The sequence below is a fragment of the Nipponia nippon genome, unplaced genomic scaffold (assembly GCF_047370975.1).
Source record: "Nipponia nippon isolate SJK-2023a ecotype South Korea unplaced genomic scaffold, ASM4737097v1 scaffold_30, whole genome shotgun sequence".
In the NCBI taxonomy this organism is placed as follows: Eukaryota; Metazoa; Chordata; class Aves; order Pelecaniformes; family Threskiornithidae; genus Nipponia; species Nipponia nippon.
In genome coordinates this window covers 6,343,041-6,370,808 of record NW_028262348.1, presented here as the reverse complement: position 1 = coordinate 6,370,808, position 27,768 = coordinate 6,343,041, and the positions used below count along the sequence as shown (strand labels likewise).

At 65.5% G+C, this 27,768-nt stretch overlaps 2 protein-coding genes across 6 annotated transcripts; one reads left to right on the top strand and one right to left on the bottom strand.

The window, feature by feature from the left end:
• Positions 1–1,025: 1,025 nt before the first annotated feature.
• SELENOM (selenoprotein M) lies at positions 1,026–3,658 on the top strand. The gene is made up of 5 exons (XM_087768505.1): positions 1,026–1,190; positions 1,266–1,301; positions 1,390–1,424; positions 2,052–2,130; positions 2,223–3,658. Exons 1-5 carry the CDS (start codon positions 1,074–1,076, stop codon positions 2,433–2,435), a joined length of 480 nt encoding a protein of 159 aa, XP_087624631.1. The 5' UTR covers positions 1,026–1,073; the 3' UTR covers positions 2,436–3,658.
• On the bottom strand, positions 3,626–27,400 carry SMTN (smoothelin). Of its 5 annotated transcripts, none has more exons than XM_087768503.1 (21): positions 27,181–27,381; positions 21,669–21,829; positions 21,329–21,422; positions 21,175–21,253; positions 20,744–21,081; positions 18,840–18,942; positions 18,373–18,635; positions 18,159–18,222; positions 16,713–16,811; positions 15,789–16,169; positions 14,555–14,649; positions 12,292–12,408; positions 11,036–11,194; positions 10,868–10,943; positions 10,458–10,622; positions 9,793–9,855; positions 9,566–9,629; positions 9,062–9,232; positions 8,863–8,986; positions 8,639–8,790; positions 3,626–4,593 (listed from the first exon to the last, which is right to left on the bottom strand). In XM_087768503.1, exons 1-21 carry the CDS (start codon positions 27,229–27,231, stop codon positions 4,443–4,445), a joined length of 2,970 nt encoding a protein of 989 aa, XP_087624629.1. In that variant the 5' UTR covers positions 27,232–27,381; the 3' UTR covers positions 3,626–4,442. The 5 variants fall into 5 exon arrangements, with proteins under 5 accessions (XP_087624629.1, XP_087624625.1, XP_087624626.1 ...); XM_087768501.1 differs by lacking the exon at positions 12,292–12,408 and adding an exon at positions 7,129–7,300 and having other exon boundaries at positions 4,455–4,593; positions 27,181–27,399; XM_087768499.1 differs by lacking the exon at positions 12,292–12,408 and having other exon boundaries at positions 27,181–27,400.
• Between the last annotated feature and the right edge of the window lie 368 nt (positions 27,401–27,768).

Sequence of the window (27,768 nt, the reverse complement as noted above, 5' to 3'; positions counted from 1 at the left end):
GTGCGTGTGTGCAGCTGTTTGTGTGCAGCTGCATGGGTGGTTTGTGTGTGTGCGTGCAGGAGTGCACACATAGCTGTGTGTGCGTTCAGTTGTGTGTGTGTGCAGTCAGGGTGTGCAGTATGTGTGTGTGCATGCAGCTGGGTGTATGTGTAGAGCTTTGTGAGCGTGCACACACTGTTGTATGTGTGGCTGCATGCACTGGCCTATGTGTGTTTCCGTGCACTGCAGTGTACGCTGATGTGTCTGGGTGTAGGCATGCTGTGAGCAGTTGTGCGGGGGGGCAGCTGTGCACAGCTCTGCCTGCCTGTTTGCGGCTGTGTGTGCGTGCAGTTGCATCTCTGCACTGGTGTGTGGACTGCATGTAGCTGTGCGCATGTAGAGCTCTGTGTGTGCAGCTGTGCATGTGTGCATGCAGCTGTATGTGCAGGAGGGTGCATGAGTGTGCACAGCTGTGTGCGTGCACAACTGTGTGTGTGCGCAGCTGTGTGCCATTGTGTGCATGCACAACAGACAGCTGTGCATGCACACACCCTGTCCGGAATGTCACTGTCTGTGTATGTGTGTTTGTGTTTGCAGTGTGTGTGTGTGTGTGCAGGGATGGTGCGTTTGCAGTGTGGGGGGGGTGCAGTTTGTGTGTGCATTGTTTGTCATGGGTGCGTGTTTGCAGTGCATGGTGTGCACATGTGCATACAAGTGCGTGCTTGCAGCGTGCATATGCACGTTTGCAGTGTGGGTGTGTTTGTGGTGTGGGTGATCGTGGTGTATGTGTGGGGTGCGTGTGTGTGCGGTGTAGGTGTGTGTGTGAGCACAGCGTGGGTGTGCAGGATGTGTGTGCGCGCGGGGGGCGGGCGTGCACGGCGTCTTCGCAGTGCGTTCGTGGTGCCTTTACGGCCTGCCCGTGCTCACGGCGTGTGCCCGCGGTGCGCCTGCGCGGTGTGTGTTTGCCCTGCGCGTGCACAGCGTGTTCGTGCTCGGGCCGCGGCCGCTCGCCGTGTGCGTGCGCGTGCCCGTGCCCGCCGGGGCGGGGCACCCCGCGCGCGCGGGCCGTGACGTGACGTGGCGGCGGCGGCGGGATGCTGCGGGCGCTGCCGCTGTCGCTGCTGGTGGCGGCGCTGGCGGCGGGGGGCGGCCTGGGACCCCCCCGGCTCCGCGGGGCCGAGCTGCGGGACCTGGCCCGGGGCAAGGTGGAGGTGAGCGCGGGGCGGGCGGGGTGTGCGGGGACACCGGCGGCGGCGCCGGGGGTGACGGGATGTCTCCTCCCGCAGACCTGCGGCGGGTGACGGCTGAACCGCCTGAGGGAGGTAGGTGCCGCCGGGCGGGGGCCGGGGCCGGGGGGGGCCGTGGCCGCCCCGCCGCTGAGCCGGGCTGGGCCGCCCGCTCTGCCCGCAGGTGAAGGCCTTCGTCACGCAGGACATCCCGCTCTAGTACCCGCCGGCCGCCGCGGCAGCCCCGCTCGGCAGGCGGTGCTCGGTGCGGCTGCGCCGCGGGCTCAGGCCCCTGCCGGGATGGGCGGCGGGACGTGGCTTGGGACAGGACGGGACGGGATGGGGGCGGGACGGGATGGGTAGGGATAGAGGGATGGGATGGGATGGAGGATGGGACAGGATGCAGTGGAGGACAGGGTGAGACAGGGTGAGGGATGGGTGGGGATGGGACGGAGGATCGGATGGGCTGAGGGATGGGACGGAGGATGGGACAGGATGAGGGGTGGGAGGGGCTGAAGGATGGGATGGAGGATGGGATGGGATGAGGGAGATGGAGGATGGGATTGGATGAGGGGTGGAGGACAAGATGGGTGAGGGATGGGATGGGACACGGCAGGATGGGATGCGATGGAGGATGGGATGGGACAGGATGGGATGGGACAGGATGGGATGGGACAGGATGGGATGGGATGCAATGGAGGATGAGATGGGTTGGGATGGAGGACAGAACAGGAAGGGATGGAGGACAGGATGGTATAGGAGGGAATGGGATATGATGGAGGATGGAATAGGATGGGGGCTTCATGGGCCTGCCCAGTACTGTCCACTCCTTAACGCACCACCTAGCCATAACCTGGAGATGAAGCACCTGCCCGGTGCTGACCCCGAGCTCGTGCTCCTCAGCCACCGATACGAGGAGCTGGAGGTGAGCAGGCAGCGCAGCAGCCGCCACCGCAGCAGGGTCTGGGATGGTCGGTGCCCCACAGGCACCAGGCTGCAATCCCTGTTTGCGTGCAGAGAATCCCCCTGAGCGACATGACCCGGGAGGAGATCAACCAGCTGGTGCAGGAGCTGGGCTTCTACCGCAAGGAGACACCTGATGCCCCCGTGCCTGAGGAGTTCCAGTTTGCCCCTGCCAGGCCTCTGCCCACCCTGCCACCCCGCCAAGGTCCCACCGCTGATGGCCAGACCCTACCCAAACGCGACAAGGGAGAACACCCAGACCTCTAGCAAGGGGTGCTGCACTCGGGAGAGGGTCCTGCAGCCAGTTCCCAGTGCACAGGGACGAGGGCATGACAGCAGCTAGGGACGGTGCCACAGGGTGGTGAAGGTGCCCCCGCTGTTGCTTCGTGCTGTGTAGCCTCTGCTCTGAGGATGCTCTGAGCAGCTCCAGCCTGGAGCAGGGGCTTCCTGGGCATTGTGGACATCCCAGGGGTCCCATGTGCCTGTCGTTGCCCTCCCTCCCCCGCAGCCTGGCATCCCTAGCTGGTTGGGAGGAGCAGTGTTCTTTCTGCTCCCTCACCATGCGCCGAGGTCTAGCTGATTCCCAGCACTGGGCAGCGGTATCCTACCTGCATGGGACAGGATGAAGCCCTCAGCAGAAAGCCCCAGGTGCTGAGAGTAGATGTGCTGAGTCCCGGAGGTGGGAGAGCTGCCCCCAGGGAGGTATGGCTTTACACCCCAGCAGGGTTGTCTCTTATCGAGCCCCCAGTAAAGCCCTTGTATACAAAAACTGTGTCGTCTTTCCAGGGAGGACTTGGTGGGGCATGTCCCGCACCGCTCTGCACTGGGTGCCGGGAGGAGGTGGGTGCCCCAGAGCCACTCACGGAGGTGGGAGGGGATGGCAAAGTCACAGCCACCGCTGCCAAGCTGCCAAACCATCTCATGGACCAACCTGTTCCTGTGCCACCCCCTCCCCAGCACGATGGATGGAGCACCATGGCTTGGGATGAGCTGCTCTCATGGGGCACAGGGGGATGGGTGCGAGCCCATGAGTCGGTCCTGCATTGCTGAGCTGAAGCTCAATGGCTGCACTGGCCTGGCAGGGACGTCTGGTCCTCAGCTGTGGAAGGGAGCAGGACACAGCTGTGCCATCTGCAGACCTGGCTCTATGCAGCCTCGGTGGCAGCATGGGGTCTTCTCCCCATACCAGGCCTGGGCCTGGCAGGGGGCAGTGAACCAACAGCCCTTGGTCAGGGGATGCTGATGGTGCCCCTGGGCTCCGAGCATCATCCCTGAGCAGGAGGAGCATCACGTGCCCCACGTCTCCCCCCGGGACAGGTGAGCAGTGGGTCTGCAGGCAGAGGAGTCCTGGAACGGGCAGGGCTGCCAGCACTCTGCCCGGGAAGGGGGTCGGCGTGCACTGTACTGGTGGCATGAAGCAGTGGTGCGGCCAGGGAGAACGACCCAAGGCAGAGGCATCACCCTATAGAATAAACCTTTATTGTCCGGCTGGTGTTGGTACACGTGTCAACGCGGGTGTAGAGACAGTGATGGAGGGGTGAGCGGCGCTGAGCACATGGTGCCCCGAGCTGGGCTGAGGAGGAGAGCAGGGGCTGCTTTCCCAGCTCACTCCTTGGGCCCCTCACTCACCTGGGACCCCTCGCCTCCCTGCCCGCTCCCCAGCACACGGGTGCTGCAGCCCCCCCCATGTGGAAGCGCCCCAGGGTGCATATGTGCAGTGGGAAGCAGGGTGTCAGCACGGGGCTGTGGAGCCATCCCCAGGGAGGTGGCACCAAGCAGGGCCTGCAGTGGGCAGAGGGGCTTCCTCGCAGGGGGGCAAGGAGAACCACTCACGGGTGCACTGCCTGTGCAATGCACCACAACCTGGGCTGGGCTGCACAACCCCGCTCAGCCACCAACCCACATCAGCTCTGGGCCCAAGGGCGCAGCCATGCCCAGGCCTCCCCGGGGATGCAGGGGTGCTGCCCGCAGGACAAACAACTCCTGGAGAACAAATAACTTAACACGCTGGAGCGCGGGAGGCGAGCCAAGCTGGGGAGCATCCCTGGCAGCACCTGCCTGGCCCTGCCTTGCCCTGCCCATGGGGTCAGCCTGCAGCTGGCCGGGGCAGAGGGAGCTCCAGTGAGGCAGAGGTGCAAGGCTGCCCCAGTGGCAGAGCCCCCCCGTCCCCAGCGCTGGTCCCGTGGCCCCCCGGACCCTCCTGGGGCAGGCAGCTCCCCTGCCCGCCGGCAGCCCTGAGGGCAGGGGGCAGTGGGGTGGCAGGCAGGGCAGGCTCTAGCACTCTTTCTGCCGCATGCGCAACTCGTGGCGACGCAGGTGGTTGTAGAGGGACTGGACATAGGTGAAGACGCACTTGGAGTCCGGCTTCTTCCCCATGATCATCATGTCTTCCACCTCCACCAGGGGCACGCAGTCCACCAGCGTCCTGTGGAGACGCAGCCCTCAGCGCAGCCCCAGGTGGGCTGCCCCGCCATGGGGGCTGGGACAGGGGACCCATGCTGCCCAGGGCTGGCTGGCACTGGACACTGCTGCCCTCAGCCCCACTCAGCTCCTGCCTAGCCCTCAGTACCCACAGTCCTGCCTTTCCTGGCACTGGGAAGAGTGCACGCTGCCTGCAACAGGGGCTGGCTGCCTGTCTGCCTGCACCCCTTGCCACCCTGGTGCTCTCTGCCCCAGCTTTTGGTGCTGGCAGTCAACCCCCGCTCAGGCTGTGCCAACTCTCCTCCTCTTCCTCCAGCTGATGCTGGTGTGTTGTAGGGAGAGACCTGCCTGCCCACGTGTCTGTGCTGTGCCCCTGCCCCAAACGCCACCAGCTAGTCCAGAGAAAGCAGGGGGGGTCCTGGTCACATGCTGCCCATCACTCCTGCTGCAATCCCTGGCCCTGCTCTCTGGTCAGGTGTGCCAGCCCGGTTCCCACCCTTGTCCTGGACTGGAACCTGGGGGGCTGCCTGCCCCAGGCACAGCACAGCACCACTGGTGAGGTGGGCACTGCCCAGCTTCAAGCAGCTCAGCGCTGGCCTGTGCCTACCACCTCCTAGCCCAGGCCCCAGCGCCATGCTGGGGTCCATGCAGGGCCCTGGTCTAGTAGGTGCCAACCTTGGGGGGTCCTGGCAGAGCAGCCATGGCTGTCCCCGCCATCACTGCAGCCTCTGGCCTCTGCCACTGCCCCTTCACTGGGGTGGCAGCCTTGCCCTCACTCTGCCTGCACCACCCACCCAGCTCCCTGGGCTGCAGGCGCTATCTCTCTCCCCAAGCTGGGGCTCCCTGGACAGCCAGGGAGCTCCAGCTTGAGGGGGCTGCCAGCACAGTTGGGGCAGTCACTGTGACAGCCAGGCAGGGCATGGAGGGGAACTGGCCACCTCTAGCCTCTCGCCTTTCTGCTGGGGGGCACAGAAGCAACCCTGCCACTGCTGCCACCACCCCCCCCCCGCCAGCCCTGCCCAGGTACCTGCACCCCTGCCAGGCAGTGCAGCAGGTGCCAACACCCACCATGGGGCAGACAGTGCCGGAGCACCCCAGGCTGCTGCTGCCAATAATGGCCAATGTAGCCATGAGCGCCTGGCACGGGGGCTGTGCCAGCACCTGGGAGCCGCTTGGCATGAAATGGCAGCCCTGGCTGATGCCATGGCCGGCCTGGCTGCTCTAGCCCTGGTGCCACCCTCTGGCAGGGGCTTTGCCCCAACAACAGGGTGCCCTGGGCAGCTCCAAGCACAAGGAGGCTCTGAATCCCAAGCTGCCACCCACCACCACCACAACGCCCCAAGCCCTCTCCCCACGCTGCAGTAACCCCCCCTGCATGCCTCAGCCCCCCAGCACAGCCCACCGCACCCCAGCCCCTGGGCTGGCACTGGCACAGCCAAGGAGGGACCCCCAGCTGGTGCCAGTGCCCTGGGGAACAGCAGAGCCAAGGAGAGCCACCCAGCCCAGGGCTCTGCTGGGACCCAGCTCCTGCAGCTCACTACCCCAGCTCTCCCACGGGGCCTCTGCTGCGCTGGAGTCGATGCAGCCGTGGAGGCGATGGGCCCTGAGCCCATGGCCTGGCCGACACTGGCCCCACCTCGTGATTCGGCTGCCGTGGGGAGGGGGGGCCATGCTCAGGGCCTTGGGAAAGCCCCTGCCTGAGCTCCAGAGGCCCCCCACTACTGCTCAGGGGGCGATGGCAAAACAACAGCAGTGCAAGGAGAGTGGCTCTGCCCTTATAAAGCCATTGTTTGGGCCCCGGTGTGCTGGTGCTGCACGGAGCCTGGGTGAGCATCGGCTCCAGCGCCAGCTGGGATGCCCCTGAAGACAGGCACAAACATTGCAAGACGAGGCAGGACCTAAGCCTTGACTCACACTTTCCAATCCAAGCTCCCCACTCTTGCCCATATATGAGCAGGCAGCACCTCGCAGGCAGGGCAACATCGCCCACGCCTGGCCCTGCAGCAGCGGCTGCAGCTCCCCCCCCCCCCCCCAGCCAGGGCAGGCAGCCCCCACACACCCCAGGGCTGGGAGGAAGGAGGCAACAAGTATAAAGCAGTGATGCTGGGGCATCCCGGGGGGGGCTCACCCACACCCAGGCAGCACCGCTCAGGATCATGCTGCTGCAGAGCACCTAGAGCTGTGCCCCCAGCAGCTAATCCCCTGGGTTGGGCTCAGCCAGCAGGGAGGGAAGAGCTGCGGCAGCTCCGTTCCCACTAGCACCATCCCCATGGCTGGAAAGCAAACAGCCACCCAGGGTGACACAGTTCCCCCCTCCCCAAATCCCCATAGGTGCTATTCTGGAAGGCCAGAGGCCAGCCTGCTGCCTCCACCCCTCTCCTGGCCACAGCTTGGCCCCGCTGGCCGACACCACCAGGACTCGCCCCTCGCCCACCAGCATCCCCCAGCCTCCTCCCGAGCCGTGGCGGCCGCTCCCTGGCCCCTTGGCCAAGTGGTGGCAGTGGGGCACGGGCAGGTATTTGGAGGGGAAGATTCTCACCATCGCTCCCGGGGGGGTGAAAATGGGCTACGACTTTTTGGTTTTTACCAGCCCCTTCTGGACCAGGCAGCGATAGAATTCCTGAATGTATGTGTACACACACTTCCAATCCGGCTCGCGCATCCGGACCATGTCCTCCACGTCCAGCAACTGCGGACAGTCCGCGTGCTTCCTGGGGGCAGGGAGAGAGAGGGGCAAGCCAGTGACCGCAGCCCAGTCGGGGAGGGGAGAAAGAGAGAAAACAAGAGACACGGATCAGTGCAGTTCCCGTCCCTCCCCCAGCAGATGCTGCTCTGCTCTCACATGCTCTGGGGGTGCACGATGCAGGGGCAGGAGGGCTCTGGGCACTGCCGCGCCAAGGCCATTCAGTGAAATTTAGGGGGGCACAAGCAAGGGAGGGGGAGGGCAGGTGAGTGGCGTGGAGAGGCGTGAGGTCCAGAGGGAAGGACAGATGGAGGCAGAGGAGGAGGAGGAGGAGTGAGGTGGTCTGGCACGCCAGGTGCTCGGGGAGCAAGTTCCAGAGCGGAGTGGCGCTCTATATAGCCCCTATATAGACCCGCCGGGAGGATGGGGGGGCGAGCCCAGCCCTCCTGCCCAGCTCCGCTTGGAACTGCACGGCACAGCCCTGGTGCAGGAAGCTCGGGAGAAGACGCTCACAAGAGCTGGAGGAGGAGGAGGAAGAAGGACGAGAGGCCACCTGGCTTCCAGGCTGGAGAGATCGATGGCTCTCTCAAGTCCACGCACCGGTTCTCCAATTAAGGCAAAAAGTCCATTACCAGGAGCGCCAAGAGCCAGGCACACGGCCCCTTTCTCACTCCACCGAACAGCACCACGGCACCCAGGGAGCTTGCGGGAGCTCCCAGCTCACGCCACCGCCCCAGGCAACAGCCGGGATTGGACCCCCACACACCTGGCCCTGCCCCTGGGCAGGGTGCTGGAGGGGAGGAGGAGAGGGTGGGAGAGAGACAGAAGGAAGGAGAGAGGGGCTGGCTGCCAGCCCTCCAGCTGGACGCGCTCCCGTCTCTCAGCACCCAGGAAAACCAGAAGCAAAAGGGGAAGGGAAGAGACTGGAGAAGCTGCGACGGTGTTTGAGCCCCTACGACCGTGAAAGGAGGCACCTGGCACAGACAAACCCCTCTTCCCAGGGGCTCTGGTCCCACACCCGGCACCCCAGGATACGATGTACTTACTACCTGCAGCCAGGCAGGCTTGGGGGGCTGCTGCCCTGACTTTGGGTGCTCTGCCCCACACCCAGGAAAGCCCAGACCCCTACACCCACCCTCGCCACGCCAGACTGGGCTGTGCTGGCCTCTCGTGGCTCTGTCCACACAGCCACTGCTTTCCCCTCCCAGTGTCCAAACCTTGTTGCACAGCACGAGGGGAGCGATGCTGACAGGCACTCACCTCCAGCACCATCACCCCTGCCCATGTCCCCCCTCACCCCAGGCAGTGAGCAGGAGAGCTGCCTTGAGCCACCCCAAGCCCATGTGATGGCACAAGAGCTACGTACTCTGCGGAGGAGAAGGCCACCTCGAAGTTGTGGCGGCGGTTCTGGGGCGTCAGCTGGCTGTAGTCAAACGCCTCGGGGAAGAAGTTGTGGACCAAGGCACAGAAGGCCATGCCATCACTCCAGCTGGACGAGAAGTTCTGGATGTCCACGTGCTGCGAGGGCAGGAGAGTTACCAAGGGGTAGAACGACCAGCCCTGGGGATGAGGAGAGGAGGTGGCACTCACCTCGTAGCCCCGGGTCTTGGCTCTACACCAGTCCAGCAACATCTGCTTGACGCTGTTGGCATTGGGCACGCCGAAGCTGGAGGAGCGCTGAACGGCAGTGCGTGTCGCCACGGGGTTAGGTGAGCTGTGGCAGAAGACACAGAGTGTTACCCATGTGGCACTCACCACTCTGGCCAACGTGCCCCTGGCCCAGCCTCACCTCCCTCCCTCCTTCTGCAGCTTCTCCATCATGGCCTTGCGAGCCTGCGAGGCCGATGTCTTGGGCAGGCTCTGAGCTTTCATCAGCTCCTTCTTCTTCTCAGCCTGGCGCCGCTCCAGCGCGGCCAGGCTGCTCTGCCTGGAGGCACTCTCATCTTCACGGTCGAAGATGCTGGGAGAGAGACAGATGAAACTAAGGGGGCTGCATGCAGCCTGGGGAAGGGCACGTGGTGGCCTCAGCCCACTGGCAGCCCTAGAGCTTTGGAGACCTCCATGTCCCTGGGACAGCAGAGGGGGTCTCAAGGTCCCCGGCTGGCAGACACGTCTCTGTGCCCATGGAGGGACCCATGGGGACTGCTAGAGACAGCAAGCATGCCCCAAGGACCAGGAGGCTTTGGGGACATCCCTGCATGGGGACACTGGAAGCTAAGCAGAGAGGGTTTGTGCAAGCAGATGGCTGACAGGGACTGCTTGGGGCTGGCCCCAGGGAAGCACTACCGCTCACCTGCCCATCTTCTTGGAAGAGGAGCTGTAGGATGATTTGGTTTGAACGAATGTACTGTTCCCATCTGCAGAGAGAGAAAGAGAGGCCTTGGGCAGGAGCTGAGGGAAGCAGTGGCAGGCAGGTGGGGGGCTCTGCCCGCACCACAGGCAGGGATAGCTCAGCAGCAGCAATGCCCCTGGGGTTACGCCCAGAGGATGCTGCAAGGAAAGGGCAGCAAAAGCTCTTACTGTCCGATCTCTTCATGTAACTCGACTCCATGGTTGTGGTACAGGAGGTCTTGCTGCCATCACCTGCAAGGGGGCAAGGCAATGGGGGATCAGGTGGGGCTGGGGGCAGTGGCACCCACAGACACCCACTGCTGCCAAGCACCCTCACATCCATGTAGCACAACAGGGAGAAGTCCCAGGTGACAGAGCCATGGCCAGGGCATGCAGAGGGGGGACAGACAGCACATGCCTCCGAGGCACAGCAAAGAGGCCAGCGCGAAGGAGCGGCGAGCTGGAGCATCCCTCAGCCCCCTGCAGCGACTCTTGGCTTGAGCCATCCAGGGACTAGAAAAGCAGAGGTGTAGTGGACAGGAGACAGGCCTGACATGCAGACAAGGCCCCCGCGACCCCAATGGGGCAGAGGATTGGGTGGGAAGTCACCAGAGCAGATCCCTTAAAGATCCCCAGGGAGGCTCTGGGCAAGCCAGAAAAGATGCAGCAAAACAGCCCTGAACCACGGTTCTGCTCCCAGCATGATCAAGCCAGACCCAGGAAAAGTGGTGAGAGTCGCAAAGAGAAGCTGTGGTGGCAGAGCACCAGGAAAGACTCTGCATTGCCTCCCAAAAGGCTGGCACACCAGCCATGCTGGGCAAGCGAGCCCTGCACCCCCCCAGCCCACCCCGTACTAGACTGGACGAGACGCTCGGTCTTGGTGACGGTGCTGCGTGCTGAGCCATCGGCTGACTGGGTGCTCTGCGTGGTGGTGGTCTCCGTGGCGTGGCCGGCCCTCCCTGCCGTAGCTTGGCTCCTTGTGTCCTGCAGCCGCTGGTCCCGCTCTCTCTCCCGCTGGTCTGCAAATGCAGGTGGGAGACAGCATCAGCAGTGAGAGGCAGGGGCAGCAGGCACACAAGTCCAGAACCAGCTCACAGGAAGGACGATGTCCTTCAGCCTGGCACAGCCAGGGGTGCAGCAGGAGACCCAATGCACCCTCCTGCTTCACCACAGCTGGACAGCCCCGCTCCAGCACCCTGCTGGCTCCACCTGCAATACCACTGTCAGAGCCCTGACCCCTGTGGAGGTCACCGTCCTCAAGTACCTCGCTTGCGCTGGCGCAGCTCCCGCATGGCGTTTCGGATCAGTCGCCGCTCCTCAAAGTCCGTCGTCCGATCCAGCTGCAGGAGGAGGTAGAGGTCAGCATCAGCCCTCTGCCACCAGGTCGGAGTCCCCTTGCCTTCCCCCAGGAGCCTGGCAGCAGAGGAGATACCATCTTATCCAGAACATCCTCATCCTCGATCCTGTTCAGTTCCTCGATGTTCAGCTTGCTCCTTCTCTCTAGCTCCCTCACTTGGACCTTCTCCATGCCGTTGGGCAGCTCCGGCTCCAGCCGTGGCGCCTGGGGCTGCTCCACCACCTCCGGCTCCATCTACAAGGACAGCACCTTGTGACTGACCCCTGCCAGCTCGGCCATGTCCCCCCTGCCACCACTGCTCAGGATCCAAGTCCCCCATCGCCCTGACACTTGCCCAGTGCCACAGGCAGCGGTGATCCTGAAGAAGACGTGCCACATGCGACGTAAGAGCTCACAGCTGGTGGGACGCCGCAGGCATCTGCGGCAACCAAGGCAGGCAGGGGAGCACGACATCCCCTCCGTGGCACCCCCTGCCCCGGGAGGGCCCAGCAGTCTCTGACCTGCTCCCAGTCTGGCTGCCAAAATGTCCCCCAAATATTCCCCACCCCCCATCACCACAGGCTGCCAGGGCCCTCCAGCAGGCAGGGGCTGCCTGGGCAGTCCAGGCTGGGCAGTGCCTGGTGCCCAGCAGTGGTCAAGGTGCTGGCAAGGCCAGTGAGCACCATTAGCAGCACAAGGGATTTCCAGGGAATTAAGGGACTTAGCGGAGAGAAGAGCTTGTGCAGGAGATCAAGAGCCTCCCCTGCATCCCTGCTCAGGATCTAGGCCAGCTCGGCCCCCGCCGGAGCAAAGCCAGGACGCCAAGTCCCTTTCAGCACGACCCCCCAGCAATGTGTAGCAGGCAGCGGGCCAGGCCAGGAATAGGGCAGGGAGGCAGCAGAGAGGAGGTGCCAGCGTGGGGGCCAGAGCAGCCCTGCTGCACACCTGGCCCCATCCTGCGTCCCGCTGCCCCGGCCCGGCACCTGGCCCATGGCAAAATCACTGGTGGGAGGTGACGCCAGCCACGTGCGCCTGTGCCACCACCTGCGCCTCGCCACTGCTGTGTGCAGGCGGTGGCAGCACAGCTGCCTGCAGCCTGCCTGCCTGGCCGGCATGGCAGTAATGCAGAGCAGGCAGGCGCTGTTTGCCCCACGCAGCAGTGAGCCCAAATGGTGGCAGATCCCAGTGACGCTGAGTCGCCTGTGCACCACAGCCATAGTCCCACCTCGTGCCAGGGACTTTGCCTTGGCTCCAGACACCCCTGGGGCAGCCAGGAGCCCCGTGGGCTGGTGCCACCCTCCTGCCCCCCCCCCCCCCAGGCGCTGCCGTGGGGCAGGGCTGCCCACACTCACACCACTGTTGCTCCGGGAGAGATGTATGGCCGATTGCTGGCGCGTGCTGGAGAAAGCGGGCGGATGGGCCACAGGGCCGCTGGGCTCCTCAGTGCCCTCAAAGTGGGCGCAAGGGTCCTGTGCTTCCAGAAAGAGGGTGCTGAGGTCCTCCCCGGGGGGCTCCTGTGGCCCCAGCCGCAGTGCCAGCAGGTCGAGGCGGCGGCCCAGGCGTGCCAGCTCAGCCCGCAGCTCCAGGTGCTCCTCCTCCAACGCCCGCAGCGCCCGTGCCAGGGGGTGCACCTGCTGCAGCGCCTGCTCCAGCTGCCCCTCCACTGCTCCCCGGAAAGCCCCCAACTCCTGCCGCAGCTCCGCCAGCTCAGCCATCCCGGCCTGCGCCAGCCCCTCCAGGCTGACCCCTGGCATGGCGGCAGTGCTGGTGCCGGCAGGCGCTGCGGTGAGCCCCGCTCAGCTGTCCTCTGCCCTTTATAGGGGCGCCAGGGGCACCACCCCCGGCTGGAGGCCGGCCCGGCACAGCTCCTCGCCTGCTGGGCTATTCTTGTCGCAGCGGCCGGGGGTCCCGCACAGGGGTGCCGAGGCAGGCGCCAACACTTGGCAGCATTTCCAGCCCCGGGACCAGGTGGCTCGGTGAGGGGGAGCACTGCCGAGTCACCTCCCCAACCCTGGGCGGCTGCCACTGCCCTCGACGCCAGCCTGGGGGGGCTGTGGGGCACAGCAGGTGGGGTAGAGGCCCCATGCGGGATCAACCTCAGACCACCCCTGTGCTGGGTGTGCTCCAGGGCCAGGGACCACCCACAGGCCCTTTTACCCGAGTGCCCTCCTGCTCCTGGCTGACATCACCCACAACACACCGACATCTCCAGCCTGAGGCTGGTGCCGGTGTGAGGGACTCAATCACCAGCTGTGATTTTTGGGGGCCCCTGTCCCCCCATGCTGCCTGACAAATGCCCCAGGGGGAGCAGGTCCCTGCACAATGGGCACAGGCGGCACCCAACACACAAGAAGACATGCTGCAGCAGCCACTGTCCCCAGATCCCCATACCCTACCAGTCCCTCCGACCGAGCCCTACCTGGCAGGGCTGCCAGCACCGCTGCCGCTGCCGCCTCCTCCTCCCTGCTGGCTGGGAGCACACCTGGAGGCTGTGTCTCCTGCTTAGCAGCCGATGGGTCCCAAGCTCCCCACCCCACCAAGCAGCGCTGCTAATACCTTAATGAGAGCTGACGAGCTGCTCAGACCAAGCCTGCCCAAGCGCATTAGCACAGGGCAGGCACCCCTCTGCAGGCAGTGAGCTGCCTGTGGGCAGTGGGACCTGCCAGCTAGTGCAGGCAGCACTTGAGGGCAGCCCTGCCAGGCTGTGGGCACTGCCTGCTTTATGCTGGTGAGGGCTGAGCCGAGGACGGAATGAGCCAGCAGTGCCACGGCCACCAATGGTGCCATGGCCACCAGCAGTACCATGCCTGCAGAGGCAATTGGGCAAGCACAGGGCCAGGAGCAAGGCAGTGCTGCACTTGACATCCCAGGTCCTGCCAAGGCCACTTGCACAAGCGCCTTGTATTACCTTAGATGGCCAGAAGCAGATAAAAGCACTCGAAGGGCTGCACAGGCAGGGCTGCCTCCTGTGTGTACCCAGCCCCGCCACCCCCAGCATCCCGGGGCGGGGGGGAACACCATGTCCCACTCACCCCCCAAAACAGAGCAGAGGGATATATATATTTTTTTTTCCCCAGTAACACCCAAGAATCCCTCCTGGGCCCGGCGAGCTAGGGCTGCCGCTCCGCTGTCAGCTTGGGATTGCAAAGCAGGAGGAGGCAGGACACCAGCCCACGGCTCGAGGGTGGGTCAGAGACCCTCAGGGAGCCCCCCCCGGGCAGGCTCCCCAGCGCCACAGCCCAGGTCCATTCCCAGGAGGGAAAACAGAGGAGTGGGTGATGATGGGCTTTTCCCTGAGCTGCTGCCACCCTAAAAGGTGTTTAAAACAGAGGAAGACCCACAAAATGCTCCCAGCCCACCTCCCTCACACCCCCTCCCCGAGTGTCTGCATACACAGTGGCACAGTCCAGGGCGCAGGGGGCTCACATGGCTGGGACTGTGGGTCCATGTGTAGACCCCAGGATTTCTTTGTTAAAACAAAACCAAAAACCACACCAAAAAACAAACCAGCCAGAGCTTCTGGACCACGCTGCCAGCACCAACCCGCCCGCCCTGGTCACTGCTCCCCACCCCAAGCCCAGGACCCCCCAGGCCATGCCCAAGTGGGGCACTCACCTTGGTGACATTGCTGCTGCCGCTGCTTCCACTGCTCCTGCTGCTGGGGACGGTGGTGATGCGGATTGGGGTGCTCCGCAGCCCCACGGTCACCTCTGCAAGGGGAGCAAGAGGCACAAGTGGTTTGCCCCAGCCCCAGCCCCAGCGGGCACTGAGCTCTGGCACAGGGGAAGGGCTCTGGGGACAGCCAAGGGATGGGCAAGCCATGCCCCCCTCACCACCCCAGCTCACTCTCCTCCCCAAGGAAGGGCACTTTCCGCAGCACTCCAGCTGGAGCCAAGACCCCCCATCGTGAGGGACAGCCCCAGGAGCATCCCAAGCCAGCCGCGTCTGCGGGCAGGCAGGGCTGCATCAGGGGCAGGGCTGGATCAGACACTGCACAGCAGAGGGATGGGACAGAGCAGAACAGTGTGGACTCCCCTGGACCATCAGGTCAGTGGGGTCAGAGCATGAATGTGGGACAAAGGATGGGGCAGGGCTGTGGGGACAGGCCAGGAGAGTGGGGAAGGACCCCAGGCATGAATGTGGCAGGATGGTGGGGATAGGGACAGGCTGCAGGGCCAGATGGCCTCCCAGTATGGAGATGCCCATAGCAGGCTGTGCGTCCCTGCCAAAGGGTGAAGGCTGCCAAGCACGCTCCTGCCCATGGCCTCTGCTCTTCTGGCAGAGCCCATGCTCAGCCTCTGGGCCGCCAGCACCCAAATGCCACTGCTGCTGCTGACATGTCCCATCAGTGCCTGCCTGGCCTGTCACTACCCACCTGGCCATTGCTGCCCACCTGCCTGCTGGTTTCCACCTGTTGACTGGTGCCCACCACCCTGTCAGTGCCCAACAGCCCAGTGGCACCCATTAGCTCAACTGCCTGACTGTGCACATCATCCTGTCAAGAGCACTGTCCCAGGGCGCTTATGGCCCTACCAGGACCTACCTGCTTGCTGGCGCCCATTACCCCCACGGTGCCCACCTCCCCGACGGGTGCCCATCTGCCCACCTTTCCCAGTCCCACCTCCTTGAGTGATGCCCACTCATGCCCATCATCCCTACAGTGCCCAGCTGCCGCGCTGCCCGTCTTCCCCATCCGGTCTTCACAATAGGTGCCCTCTGCCCACGCTGCCCGTCTTCCCCACCCAGACTCCCAACAGATGCCACCTGCCTGCACTACCCATTTTCCTCACCCCGTCCCCGCGATGGGTGCCCCCGCCTGCGCTGCCCGTCTTCCCTGGCTGGTGCCCACCTGCCCGCTGGCTGCCGGGGGCGGCCACGACGCGGGGCGCGAGGGGCTGCACGCGCCCATCCTTGATCTCGATTGTGAAGTAGGTCTTCATGCCGTCGAGGCCGGGTCCGGGACCGGGGCGGGGGCCGGCGGGGACCGGGGCCGGACGCTGCTCTGCGCCTCCGCCGCCGCCGCCCCGCGCGTTTTGAGCGGGCCCCGGCGGGGCCGTGCGGGGCCCCCGCTGCCATTGGCCGGGCCCGGCCCGCCCCCCCGCGCCGCCCGCCCCCGCCGGGCCGCCCGCCGCCGCCGCGCTGGGGGCCGGCCCCGGGCCCGCCGGGGTGAAGCGCTGGGCGCGCTCCCGCACCGAGGCGGCCCGCGGCGGCGGCGCGGCGGGGCTCGGCTCTGCGGGGGACAGGCGCGGTGGGGTCACCGGGGCTGCAGCGACCCACGGGTGTGCCCGCCATGCATGCTGCACTCCCCTCCCCGGCTCCACACGATGCATGCAGCCCCCAGGGGCGCCCCGCCACACATGCATGCAGCCCCCTGGGGTGCCGTCTACAATGCATGCTGCCCCCCCGCCCCAGGGTGCCCCGGCATGCATGCTGCCCCCCAGGGTGTCCACCGGATGCATGATGCCACCCACCCCCCTGCGGATGTCCTGCCACACATGCTGCCCCCCCGGGGTGCCTGCAGCCCTTCAAAGCTTCTGCCCCCCTGCTTCTGCCGGGACCTGGCTGCTCATGCACATGGGTGGGGAGGGATGGATGCTGGGGGGGGGGGGGGGGCGGGGGGGGCAAGAAAGCAGGTGGGCAGCCAGCCCCGCTCAGCCAGCAGCATCCTGCACCATCCTGCCACTGCAGAGCTCCGCGCCTGCCCAGGCTCCGCCGGGGACCTCCTGCCACTGGGAAGCAGAGAGAGTGGAGGCAGCCACTGCTGGGACCTTACCCATGCGGCCAGCCGGGCGTGGGGAGAAGGGCGCTTGCTCCCATCGGTGAGTGTTCAGACGAGCCGGGGTCCCTGCTATGTCCTGGGTGGGCACTGCCACTTGGGAAGGGACAGGCCAGATATGCAAGGAACAGGAAAAGGGGAACAGAGGGTGAGCACAGCACAGGGTGCTGTTGCCATCCCTGCTCCCCCTGCCCAAGCACAGCACCGCGGGGTCCCCATCCCTGTCACCCCACACTCCCCAGAGTGTAGTGCCAAAATCTGCCAGCACTCACAGGCTGCCCTGCACCCCGGGCAGCTGGCTCTACCCTGCAGTGCCAAACCATGCCGCAGAGGAGGGCAAGGCAGAGATTGGGGTACCTGCGCCCTGGCAGGGCAGTGAATGGTACTAGGGGTCTGCGCAAAGAGATCGGGATCACCCCTGCACCCACCAGGCCCTGGCATAGCAGGGCCAGCCCAGCATTGCCTCTGGAGAGGAGGGCAAGGGGGCCCAGTGGCTCAGCCCCCACTCAGGGAGCACCCAGGGGGCAGGCAGGCACCAAACAGGCAGCGCTCTGGTGTGGGGCCAGAGTGACTGATGCCCAAGTGAGGGGGCTCAGCTTTTCCCCAGCACCCAGGTTTGAGCCCCCAGATGAGGCAAGGGAGGTCAGGTCCTGCACACTTGCCTCCACCCCAGGAATGTGCCACACTGCAGCCCACCACCCCCCAGCATCTCCCCAGGGTTTCTGCCTTCCCAGGAGCCAGCAGCCTCCTGGGGCTTCTAGGAAGGAGGGGACCTCCACCTGCAAGGGTGGCTCCAAGTGGGAATCCTGACCCTGGGGGCAGAGAGCTGCTTTCTGTTCCACACCCCCCCACCCCATTTCCTCCCTGCACAGCCATGGGGACAGTTTTCCCAGCAGTAGGAAGAGGGCAGCTGCTGGCCACTGTGATCCCTCAAGGGAGGGAGGATCCAGAGGGTGCTGGGACCTGGCTGGGCCAGCAAGCACGGCCCTGGGCGGGGGCGGGGGGGGGGGGGGTGTCAAGGCCAGCCGGCACACGGCTCCCGGCCTTATTGGGACAAAGAATGCAAAAGGCCAGGGTTTGCTGCCGGCACCAATTCCCTTTCATGGCCCTGCTGCCACCCAGCCTGGAGCTGGGGGACTGGTAAACAGCCCGCCTGGCACCCCATTCCCTCGGCCCCCAGCTGGAGCAGGCACCACCACTGCATGGCCAGGCGGCAAATGGCCACTGGCTGGGGATGGCCTTTGGCCTGGCCACGTCCTGCCCTTGCATTCCTGCCCCAGGCCTCCTGGGCTTAAGTCAGGTCCCCAGGGCTGACGCCCTTCCCTGTGCAGCCGGGATGTGCATGCTGCAGGGCAGGGGGGCAATGGGGGCCCTGTGGGGCAGCACTGCCCAGCTGATGGGGGGGCACAGCCCCACACTCCCTCCCCATGGGGCTGCACTTACCCGCTGGCGGCTCCCCACGCCTCCCGGCCGGCCCTGACACCTGACCATGCACCCTGACACCAAGCTGCAGTGAGGGAAAGGGGCAAAGCAGTCAGCTGGGGGGGCCACGCACACCCCCTCACCCCAATGCCATCAAGCTGCCTTCACCTATGGGACCGTCAGCCCCTGGCAAAGAGAGCAGTGGCAGCCTCAGCCTGTCCCGCCAGTTCTGTACCTGGCTGCCCCGGCTGCCAGCACTGGGCTGCCCCAGGGGGTGCTGTTCCACCTGGCAGGTTTGCCTCCCACCGGGCTCCTGGGTGGTGGCAGGGCTGCCCAGGCTCTCTTCCTTCCAGGCTGCCTGGTGCTGCCCCTTGGGCTGGGAAGCACCCAGGGAACATGGCTGGTCCCGCTCCGGCTCCTTGCTACCATCTTCGGGCTCTGGACTGGGCTCTGGGGCCGGCTGCGGCTCCAGGAGCACGAGGGTCCCCGAGACTACGGCTGTAGGAGAGACAAGAGGCTCCACATGGGGGAAGCCTGCTCCTGCGGCCCCACAAGGCACCCGGCTCCCCTGTCCGCACCTTTGGGAGATGCCGTGCTGCCCTCTCCATCCTCCTGCCCCTGCCTGCAGCTGGCCCTGGTGCTGCTGCCACCCCGGGTACGCACCTGGATGGGTCTTTGTCACCAGTATTCATGGGGACTCACCCTGGGCACTGGGTTTCTGGGGGTCTCCTGCCTGCTGGCTGCATAGCTCCTGCATCCCAGCTGGGACACGCTCCTGCTCCACCGTGTCATCTCGCTCATGGGCCTGGGGAGAGCAGGGAGTGAAAGCAGAGTGAGCCCCACTCCAGTTTCTGACTGGGTCACCCTGTCCCATCCCTGCCACCCAGCCAGGGATATGCCACAGGCTGTGGCCTCCTCCCATGCCACCCAGGTCCCTGCCGGGGATGGACAAGCTACCCCCTGCACAGGGGTCACTGCAGGAGGCTGGCAGGGGGACAAGTGTCCCCACACCCCGCTGCCTCCACCAGGCAGGGAGGGGGATGCTGTGTCTACTGAAGGAGGGGCCCAAGCCCTGCATACCCTTGGGGTTCCTGGCACTCCTCTACATGGGGCTGATAAGCACCAGGGCACGCAGCAAGGAGCTGGCTCTTGGGTCCCTCTGTGGCCTCTGCCACGTGTACACCAGCCTTGTCTAGCATGGATGCCAGGAGGTGGGAGAGGACAGCCCCTGCCTAGTGCCCCTGCCCCCTCTTGCCCCCCAGCCCAGGCACCTCAGGGCTCCATGAGGCAGGGAGCACCCAAAGTTTTGCATCACCCTGTCCCTGTCCACGGCACCGGCAGCTCTGCTCAGCAAATGATGGAACACTCTGGGCACAGGACCACATGCTCACATTGGAGTGGCAAGGACATGCAGGTGACAGCTGCATCCCTGATACACACCTGAGTAGGGCCAGGGTGTCCTGGTGTCACCAGCCAGGGCACAGGGTGCCAGTCCTGGCTGTGCCAGTGCCTCTAGGAGCACCATTGGCTCCAGGTGCTGATGTTACTCAAGGGTGGGGGGAGACAGAGAGGGGCCTGTACCCCGAGGGGGCACAGGGGAACCAGGACCCAAACCCAGGTGCCACTGCAGCTGCCATTTAAGGGAAATGGCCTTGGGTTTGGAGTAATCAACCGGACAGAGTGGGACAGCCCCACCGGCTGCGCAGATGTCCCGGCATGGCCAAGACCGGGGGCAGCATGCCAGCACATCCGGATGGGGAAGGCAGACAGTGCTGAAAGGTGGCACAGGGCCACATGCACCCCACAGCCTCTTGCCACAGCCCCGGGGGAGGGGGAAGCTGGCCTGAACAGAGGCAGATGTGGGCATCCAAGCCTTTCCAGGTGGTTATAACCACTGCTTCTCCCTTCCCCACCCCCTCCCCCAAAGCGCAACTCCGCATGGTGTCTCTGCAGGGACCGCCTACCGCCAGGACAGCCATAGTCCCCTAAGGGGTCACCGCCACTGGGCAAGAAACCCAGGCTTGCGCCTGTTACTTCCAGCCCTGCCCACTAGCTCATCCTTCCCCCAGCCAGACAGCCCCCTCCATGGCTGGTGGGCACCAGCCTCGCTCCAGAGTAAGCCCCAGCCCCTTGAGGACCAGCAGGAATGACCAGCATGGGGAAGGGTCAGGAGGGATCAAGATTTCTGCCTGTTCAAGGAGACTGATGCAGGTAGCTGCCACAGGCAGGACAAGTGGCCGTTGCGTCCAAAGAGCACCATCTCTGCAGAGCTGCAGCAGGGAGGGGTGCACCAAGCGCACTGAGGGGCCCTGTAGACTCCTCACCCACAGCACTCATGCCCAGGCTGAGTCCTCAGGGACAAGCCCAGGGGCACCCAGGCCTGAGCCCCCCACCCCAGCTCACCACTGCTAGGGCCATGCTGGCACAGCCCAGCTGCGTCTCCCATGTCTCTAGAGACCCCAGCTCCACCTGCCCCAGTCCCTTCGGGTGGGCAATCCCAGTGTGCCCGGGGGTTTGTGCCCCACGCAGGCTGGCACAGGAGCCCAAGGAAAGGGCAAGGAGGTCTTTGGTGGTCCTGTCCCCCCAGCAGCACCCTGCGCACTCACCGCTGACCCTTCAGGCTCCTGGTCAGGGGGCTGCTCTGCAGCCCCCCTGCGGCTGCTCTCCTCCAGCCCAGCCAGTGCCGGCTGCTCTGCATCGTCCTGCTGGCTGCTCTCCCCATTCCGGGCTGTGGCCAGGGGCTCGGCGCTGCCCTCACCATGGCTCTCCCCACTCCCAGCCAGTGCTGGCAGCTCGGTATCGCCCCTCTGGCCGCTCTTCCCACTCCTAGCCAGGGCTGGCGTTTCAGCATCGTCCCTCTGGCTGCTTTTCACATCCCCAGGTACAGCGGGGGGCTCACTGCTGTCCCTCCGGCTGCTCTGCGTATTCCCAGCCAGGGTTGCTGCTGGATGGGAGCAAAGGCGGTGTTTAGGAAGGAGCTGCCCACGTCCCAGGCTCTCCGGGGTAGCAGTCCCCTGACATGGGGATGGTGCCTCACCTTCGATCTCCTCAGCCCGCAGTTTGCGGATAGCAGCTCGGATCAGCTTGCGCTCCTCGTACTCACCCGCTGCCCGCAGCTGCAAGAGGAAAAGATCCAGGAGAGAAGCAGGGTCACCCCGGCACACGGTCAGCCCCGGCACACGGTCACTCACCAGTTTTGTCAGCTCCTCCACGTCAGTGATGGCTTCGAGCTGCCGGGACAAGGTGGCCAGAGCTGTCTGCTGCTCCTCCTCCAGGCGCTGGGACCTGTGTGGGGGCAAGAGCGGCCGGCCAGAAGCTGCCATGGGTGCTCGGGAGCAAAGTCCTCTTGTGGGCAGCCGCTAAATTCAGGCAATGGGGCCCCCCCCCACGTGCTAAGCTGCTCAGCGCAGGGCTGCTCCCACCCTCCTGCCCACCCAAATCAGTCCAAGACACAGTGGGGCCAGACCAAGCCACTGCCCCCTGGGGCAGAGGCAGGGGGTGAGCAGGACCCCAGCCCCACACAGGACTCACCGCGGCCAGTTCTCCTTGTTGTCCTGCCGGTGGCTGCCACGCTCTGGGCGGAAGCGCTTGGATGCCAGCGCCTCCTCGTCCCGCTCCAGCTCCTGCCGCTGCAGCTCCCTGATGGCCGAGCGGATGCGGCGCCGCTCAGCCAGGTCCAGCGTTGCCTCCAGCTGGGTGTGACAGGGCAGGGCTCAGCACTGGCTCTGGCCACTGCGGCCCCCCCAGCTTGGCCCCGGTGCCGCCCTCCGCGGGGCTGCCATGGGCTGCCCACGCGCTGCACAATGGGACTGTCTGTCTGGCAGGGCCCACGCGCATGGCGCATGCTGCCTGGCACGGCTTGGCCCCGCAGGGAGCGGGCATGGCCCCCCTAGGGACAGGATGCTGGGACCAGCCATGGCAAGGAGGGGCTGCCACGGTGGCATCAAGACCTCCAGGCATGTGAGGGGCAAGGAGACAGGGGCACGTGGCACAAATGCCCATCGGTGGTCTGTGCAGCCACCAAGGGTCAATTATCTGCAGCCCTGCCCCCCCATGCCACTGGCACAAGGACGAGCCCTCCCGCTGATGCCAGCCCCTTCAGCAGCAGCGGGGGACAGCAGAGGATCTGGTTCCTCTCCCACCCCCACAGCCCCCAGGTGGTGCTGGTTGGGAGGGTCCCAGCACCCCACTGAGGAGGGGTGTCCCCCACCCTAGGGGATCCCCCAGCACTAGGGGATGGCAGGCGGCTCTCTGAGCCAAATCCATGAGCAGGATCTGTCCTAAATTGAAGTCCAACCCTCTGTATGTGGGCAGCATGACAACGACACCCCCCCTCCCCAACGAGTATCTCACGGGTGCTCCTCAGCCCACCCAAAGCCACCCACCAGGACCTGGCATGGGCACCCAGAGCTGCTTCCCCTCTTCCAGATCAGGTTCACAGCCCCAGCCCTGCAACCGGCCCAAGTGCTTCAAGGGGGCCATGCACAGGCCCCCCCAATGCTGAAGGGGGGCAGAAGGCAACCAGATCTGTGGTGAAAGGCCAGCCAGGGCAGGCACGGCCCCACTGTCCTGCTGTGGGACATCGGGACCAACCCGGCACTGGGAACCCAGGAGGTGATTTCCCATGGAGCTCGTTAAAAATAAACCCCGTGAGCCACAGCAGCTGCTGTCAGCATCAAGCCCTGGCATGCTGGGAGCAGTCACGGCCGCGCCAGAGGACAAGAGCATCAGTCCCCTCCCTTCCAGTCCCACAGGCCACTGCCAGGCCACCCATCCGGGCTCTTCAGGTTCCACTGCAGCAGGAATCCAGGGTTGGTCCCTCAGCTAGACCCAGGCTGAGCAGCACCGAGGGCCCCAAACCACTGCCCACATGCAGAAACCCCTCTGCACAGACCCCCTAGCAAAGCGATCTCCCTTTGCTCTCCTTGCTTAGGGTTTGTTGGCCATGGGGGGATATTTCCATCCCAGTGAAACCAGCAGGCACAGAGACGCCACGTGCCGCCCCAGTGGCAGACAAAATTGTGGTCCTCCAGCCCCCGACAGCCATGAGGCCCAGCTTGGAGCAGCATCCTTCCCCAGCTGGGAAGACCCTGGCAGGATGCTCAGCAACCAGGACCACCAACCCCCAGGGCAGCATCCCCTGGCCAGGCCAGCGCTGAAAACGCATGCAACCTCGGGGGCAGCCGCTTGAAGCCAGGGCGCTCCCTCCCACCCTGGCAGCCCCCACCACACCGGCTGGCAGTGCCATCCCTCCCAGCACGCTGCAGCTGCTTATTGAATGCCGCAACAGCATGAGCGTCTGTCTCCTGGCTGGAGCTGGGGCCTGCAGCCCCCCTGGCTCTTATCTGGAGCTGGCACCTCTGCTGGTGCAAGGGCAGGGAAGCGGCTGGGAAGACTAGGAGCCACTGCGCTGCCAGGGCAGGGGGATGTTGGGGAGGAAGCCAGCCCCTGCATCCACAAGGGCCTCCCATTTCCCGTTTGCGCTAGGCCTGCCTGCCCCAGGCAGCTGCCTGCACCCTGGGGATGCTGCTGCAGGCGGGGACACTGGCTGCCAGGACAAAGGCACCGAGATGGGGCTTTTTCCTCTGCTGCTCCAGCAGAGACGGCAGCCACCCTGGCTGGCTGGGAGGCCCAGCTCTGCTGCATATGGGGTGGCAGCAAGGGGCTGGGGGAGCAATGGAGCCTGGTCCAGCCCACAACAAAGGGCTGGAGGCGGAGGCTCCGTGGCAAGCACGGCTCTCCCCGCAGCCATGCAAAGGCCTTGAAGACAGAAAAACACTTCTCTGCCACACACTGGTAGGCCATGGCCCTGGCCCTTCCCTAAATAAGCTGCTGGCGGTGCACGGCTCGGCCCCAGCAGCCAGGTCAGGGCGATGCAGGGGGCAGCAGCTGCAGGAGCCAGGAGTGCCAGGAAGGGGAGGACACAATGGGACACTGGCCCTATGCACCCTGGAGCAGGGGACACCCCGGCACCCGTGTGCTGCATGACACCCACCCACCAGTTCCAGGGTCTGCCCTGCCCGGGAGGCTCCAGCTGGGACCTGACCTGCACCCAGGTCCTGGAAGGCTTCTCCCCATGGGAGAAACGTCAGCAGGACAGGCGAAAGAGCCTCGTCCCAAGCCCACGTCAGCAGGGAGCTGGGATGAGGCAAATGAGTGGCTTTGGAGGCTCCGTGGCCAGCAGCAAGGGGGAGCGTGCCGGAAACCACAGCTGGAGCCAGGGGGTGGGAAGGGGCCGAGGGGCCCAACCCTGCCTGCACAGGCAGGCCCAGCGATCGGCACATGCCAGGGCCCCACCAGCCCTGCCCAGCCAGCAGCAAATTAATGGTTACGAGCAAACGCCCGCCCCAGCACACACACAAAGTGGCTTTGTGAAAAGGGTGCTGGCAAGGCACCCGTGGGCTGCTTTCCTGATGATGCCCGAGTACAGTGGTGTTCAGAGCCCCAGCATGGCTGGCAGCTCCTCCGGGAGAGCTGTAATTAGCCCCGCATCCATCCGGCTTCACAGAGTGGCTGAGCACAGAGCACTTGGGAGGCTGGAGCCCAGCCACAGGGATACTGCTCTGGGGACAAGAGCCAGGCACATCAAGCACCTCCTGCAGCCCCAAGCTTCACTATCACCTTTGGAAGGAGCCACGGAGAATGTGGCTGCCTCCTGGTCAGAGGAAAGCAAGAAGAACAGCTGGGTGATGGGAACATGGCAGGGATGCAACACTCCTCAGGGCCACTGAAGCCTTTCCCAAAGGCCACCAGTTGTAAGAAGAAGGGGACCTCATGGCCATGACTTTCCTAGCTCAAGCCTGCCCTGCCTCTGCCTGCAAGGGGATTTGCATCCTGCCTGTCTAATTAACCAGGCTGAGATCTGGAGGGGCCAGTTGAGGGGAGCATTCCCCAGCCCGGGGCCAGCAGGCCACAGTCTGGAGCTCAGTATAGCCCCAAGCACTCAAATAACCCACTGTTTCCAGACACCCAGCTAAGGGCCACCCTGCAGCAGCACCCACCCCGTTCCCCACAGCTCCCTCCCCAGGCTCCTCCAAGCCCTTGATCACCTTCATGCTGCACCACAGGTTCATCCCAACTGGCGTCCCTGGACTGGGATACCAGCAGGCAGCTGGGGAGGGAACCACGTGGATGCCTATGGGAGGGAGATGGGGGGCAGATGCTCCCTGGCAGCTCCCAGCCCAGCCAGCACAGCTACGCTCCCTGTCAGGGGCCTGCAGGGACCTGCTCACGTCCCCCAGCCTCCTCCTTCCAGGACTCCCAGGGATATCACACGCTGCTGCCGAGGTCTCACTTGCTGGGAGAAAGGAGGAGGAGAAGCAGCCCAGAGCCGAGGGCTGGGGAGAGCAGAGGAGCAGGGAAGAAGCAGTGGGACAGGCAGTTTTCCCTTATATGGGCTAATCCTCTTCCAGCTGAGCAGAGCCAAAACCTAACCAGAAAGAAAAATAATTCCTTCCCCGCCTCACGTCAGCTTGGGGCAGGCTTTCCCCAGCCCACACCACACAGGCACTGGGATACCCGAGCTGTGAGCAGGGTGCTCTGGGGATGCAGAGCCCCAGCGGGTCAAAGTCTGGGGAGAAGCGGCGCTTGGTGTGCGGGTAAGATCCACCTCCCCAGGCTGGCTGGAGGCCCAGCCACACCACAGACCCAACACCTACCCCATCACCACTCCCTGGGCTCCGTCTCAGCCCAGAGACCTCAGCCAGCATGGCAGAGCCAGAGCACTGGCAGGACAGGGAGAAACCCAGACCACCCATCCCCACACCTCCAGAGCCCCCCGTTGGCCCAGATGTCACCCCACGGAGAGTGGCGGGCTCCTCAGCCCACAAACAACGGGCAAGTCAGCACAACGTCACCCAGAGCAGGCTGAGGATGGCACGTCAGGAGGCTCTGGCAGGACAGCGCAGCCCGTGTGCTGACCCCCCACCCATGGCACAGCGCAGCTCCCGCTTCCCGCCGGTGCCGCGGCACCCCGACTCTTTCCTGTTCCTGCAGACGTGCCTTCCCGGCTGACTCAGCTTCCTGCTGTAATCATTCCCCAGTGCCATCCCAGGCCACCCTGCGCTTAGCCCCCACAGCATCCAGCAAATCCCCAGCCCCAAGCCTGTGGTGCCCCGGGGCTGGAGAGGAGGTGGCAGGGCTGCCCAAAGCTGGGCAGCACTTTGTAGGGCTTCCTGGCACAACAGCCCTGGCTGAGCAAGTCAGAGCCCAGCACCCAGAATCCCACCTTTGGGACACACAGGTGCTCATCCCCCACAAGCCCACCCAGCCCTGGCAGCCACAAGGCGAGGGCTTGGCTCCAGCTCTTTTTCCCAGGGGAACAAATAGAGCAGGGAAGTGGCTCGGATGTTGCTTCAGCAGCTGCCGCGCAGGATGGGATGCCCAGCAATGCGGGCACAGAGCCGGGGGAGCAGCCCCTGGCACCAAGCCAGCCCCGGGCAGTACAGGAGCAGAGACCCAGGCCAGATGGCAGCCAGCACCGGGAGCACGGTGAGCATGTAACTGAGCCGGCAGCAGGAAACATCTCAGGCGGGAGCTGCCGGCCAAGGAGATGAAGCCAACGGACAGACGTTACAGCCGGGGCACGGGTGCGAGCAAAGGACCAAGTGTGGCCAAAGCAGCAGGGCCAGAGTCTCTGGAGTCACCGGGGCAGGACAGGGACTTGTGCTAGACCTCACCCGTGCCCAGCGCTATGACCCAGGCCAGCTCGGGCCCCTCCAGGTGCTGCTACCCCGGACCCCCCAAGCACTGTAGCAGCTCCTTGCCAGCGGGCCCGCTCACCCCCCTGGCTGGGGGCAGCGGCAGCTCCAGCATCTGCGGAGCCGCAGACGGGCCCGTGCTACCGCTCAGCCCCTGGAGCCAGCCCGGCTGCCCGCTCTGCCCGCGCCTCGCACAGCCACCGCCTCCCCTCCCTCGGCGGGGCGCAGGGAGCCGGGGCACCGCCGGGCACACACCGACCCGTTCCCCCGGGAGCCGCCACAAGCCAGCAAAGGTTGCGGGCAGCGCGCGCCGTGCCCCGGCCCTGCCCGCCGCGGGGACTCACCAGCTTCCGCAGCGCTCCCTCGTCCATGCCGAGGAGGTTCTCCTGGGACATCCTGCCCGCCCGCCCCGCCGCCGGGGGCCGCCGCTGCTGTCGGCCGAGGGCTCGGCGGCGACCGAGACAACAAAGGGCGGCTGGGGCGGCGCGGCGCGGCCCCGCGCTCGGCTCGGCTCGGCCCCGCTCCGCTCCGGCCCGGCCCGCCCGCACCTCCCCACGCTCCCAGCACCGCCACGGCCGCCCGCTGATCCCTGCCGCCCCGCCGGCCCCGCCGGCCCCGCCCACCACACGCGCCCGCCGCCGCCATTGGCTCTTCGCGCCGGGCGGGACGGTCCGGGCCCGCCCCGCCCCGCCTGGCTCCGCCCCGCCCCGCCCGGCCCCGCCCACCCCGTGGCCGCCATCCCCGTGGCCGCCGCCACCACCGCCGCCGCCAGAGGGTGGAGGGGTCCCGGTGCCTGCCCCGGCCCCGGCACCTTGGAGCCGCGCCGCGTCGCAGGGGTCCGGGCTCCCACCTGCCCCACACGGAGCCCCGCGGCGCTGCTGCGGGTGTCCCGCCCGCCCGAGCCGGTGCCGTGCCGCGGAGCTCGGGCCTGG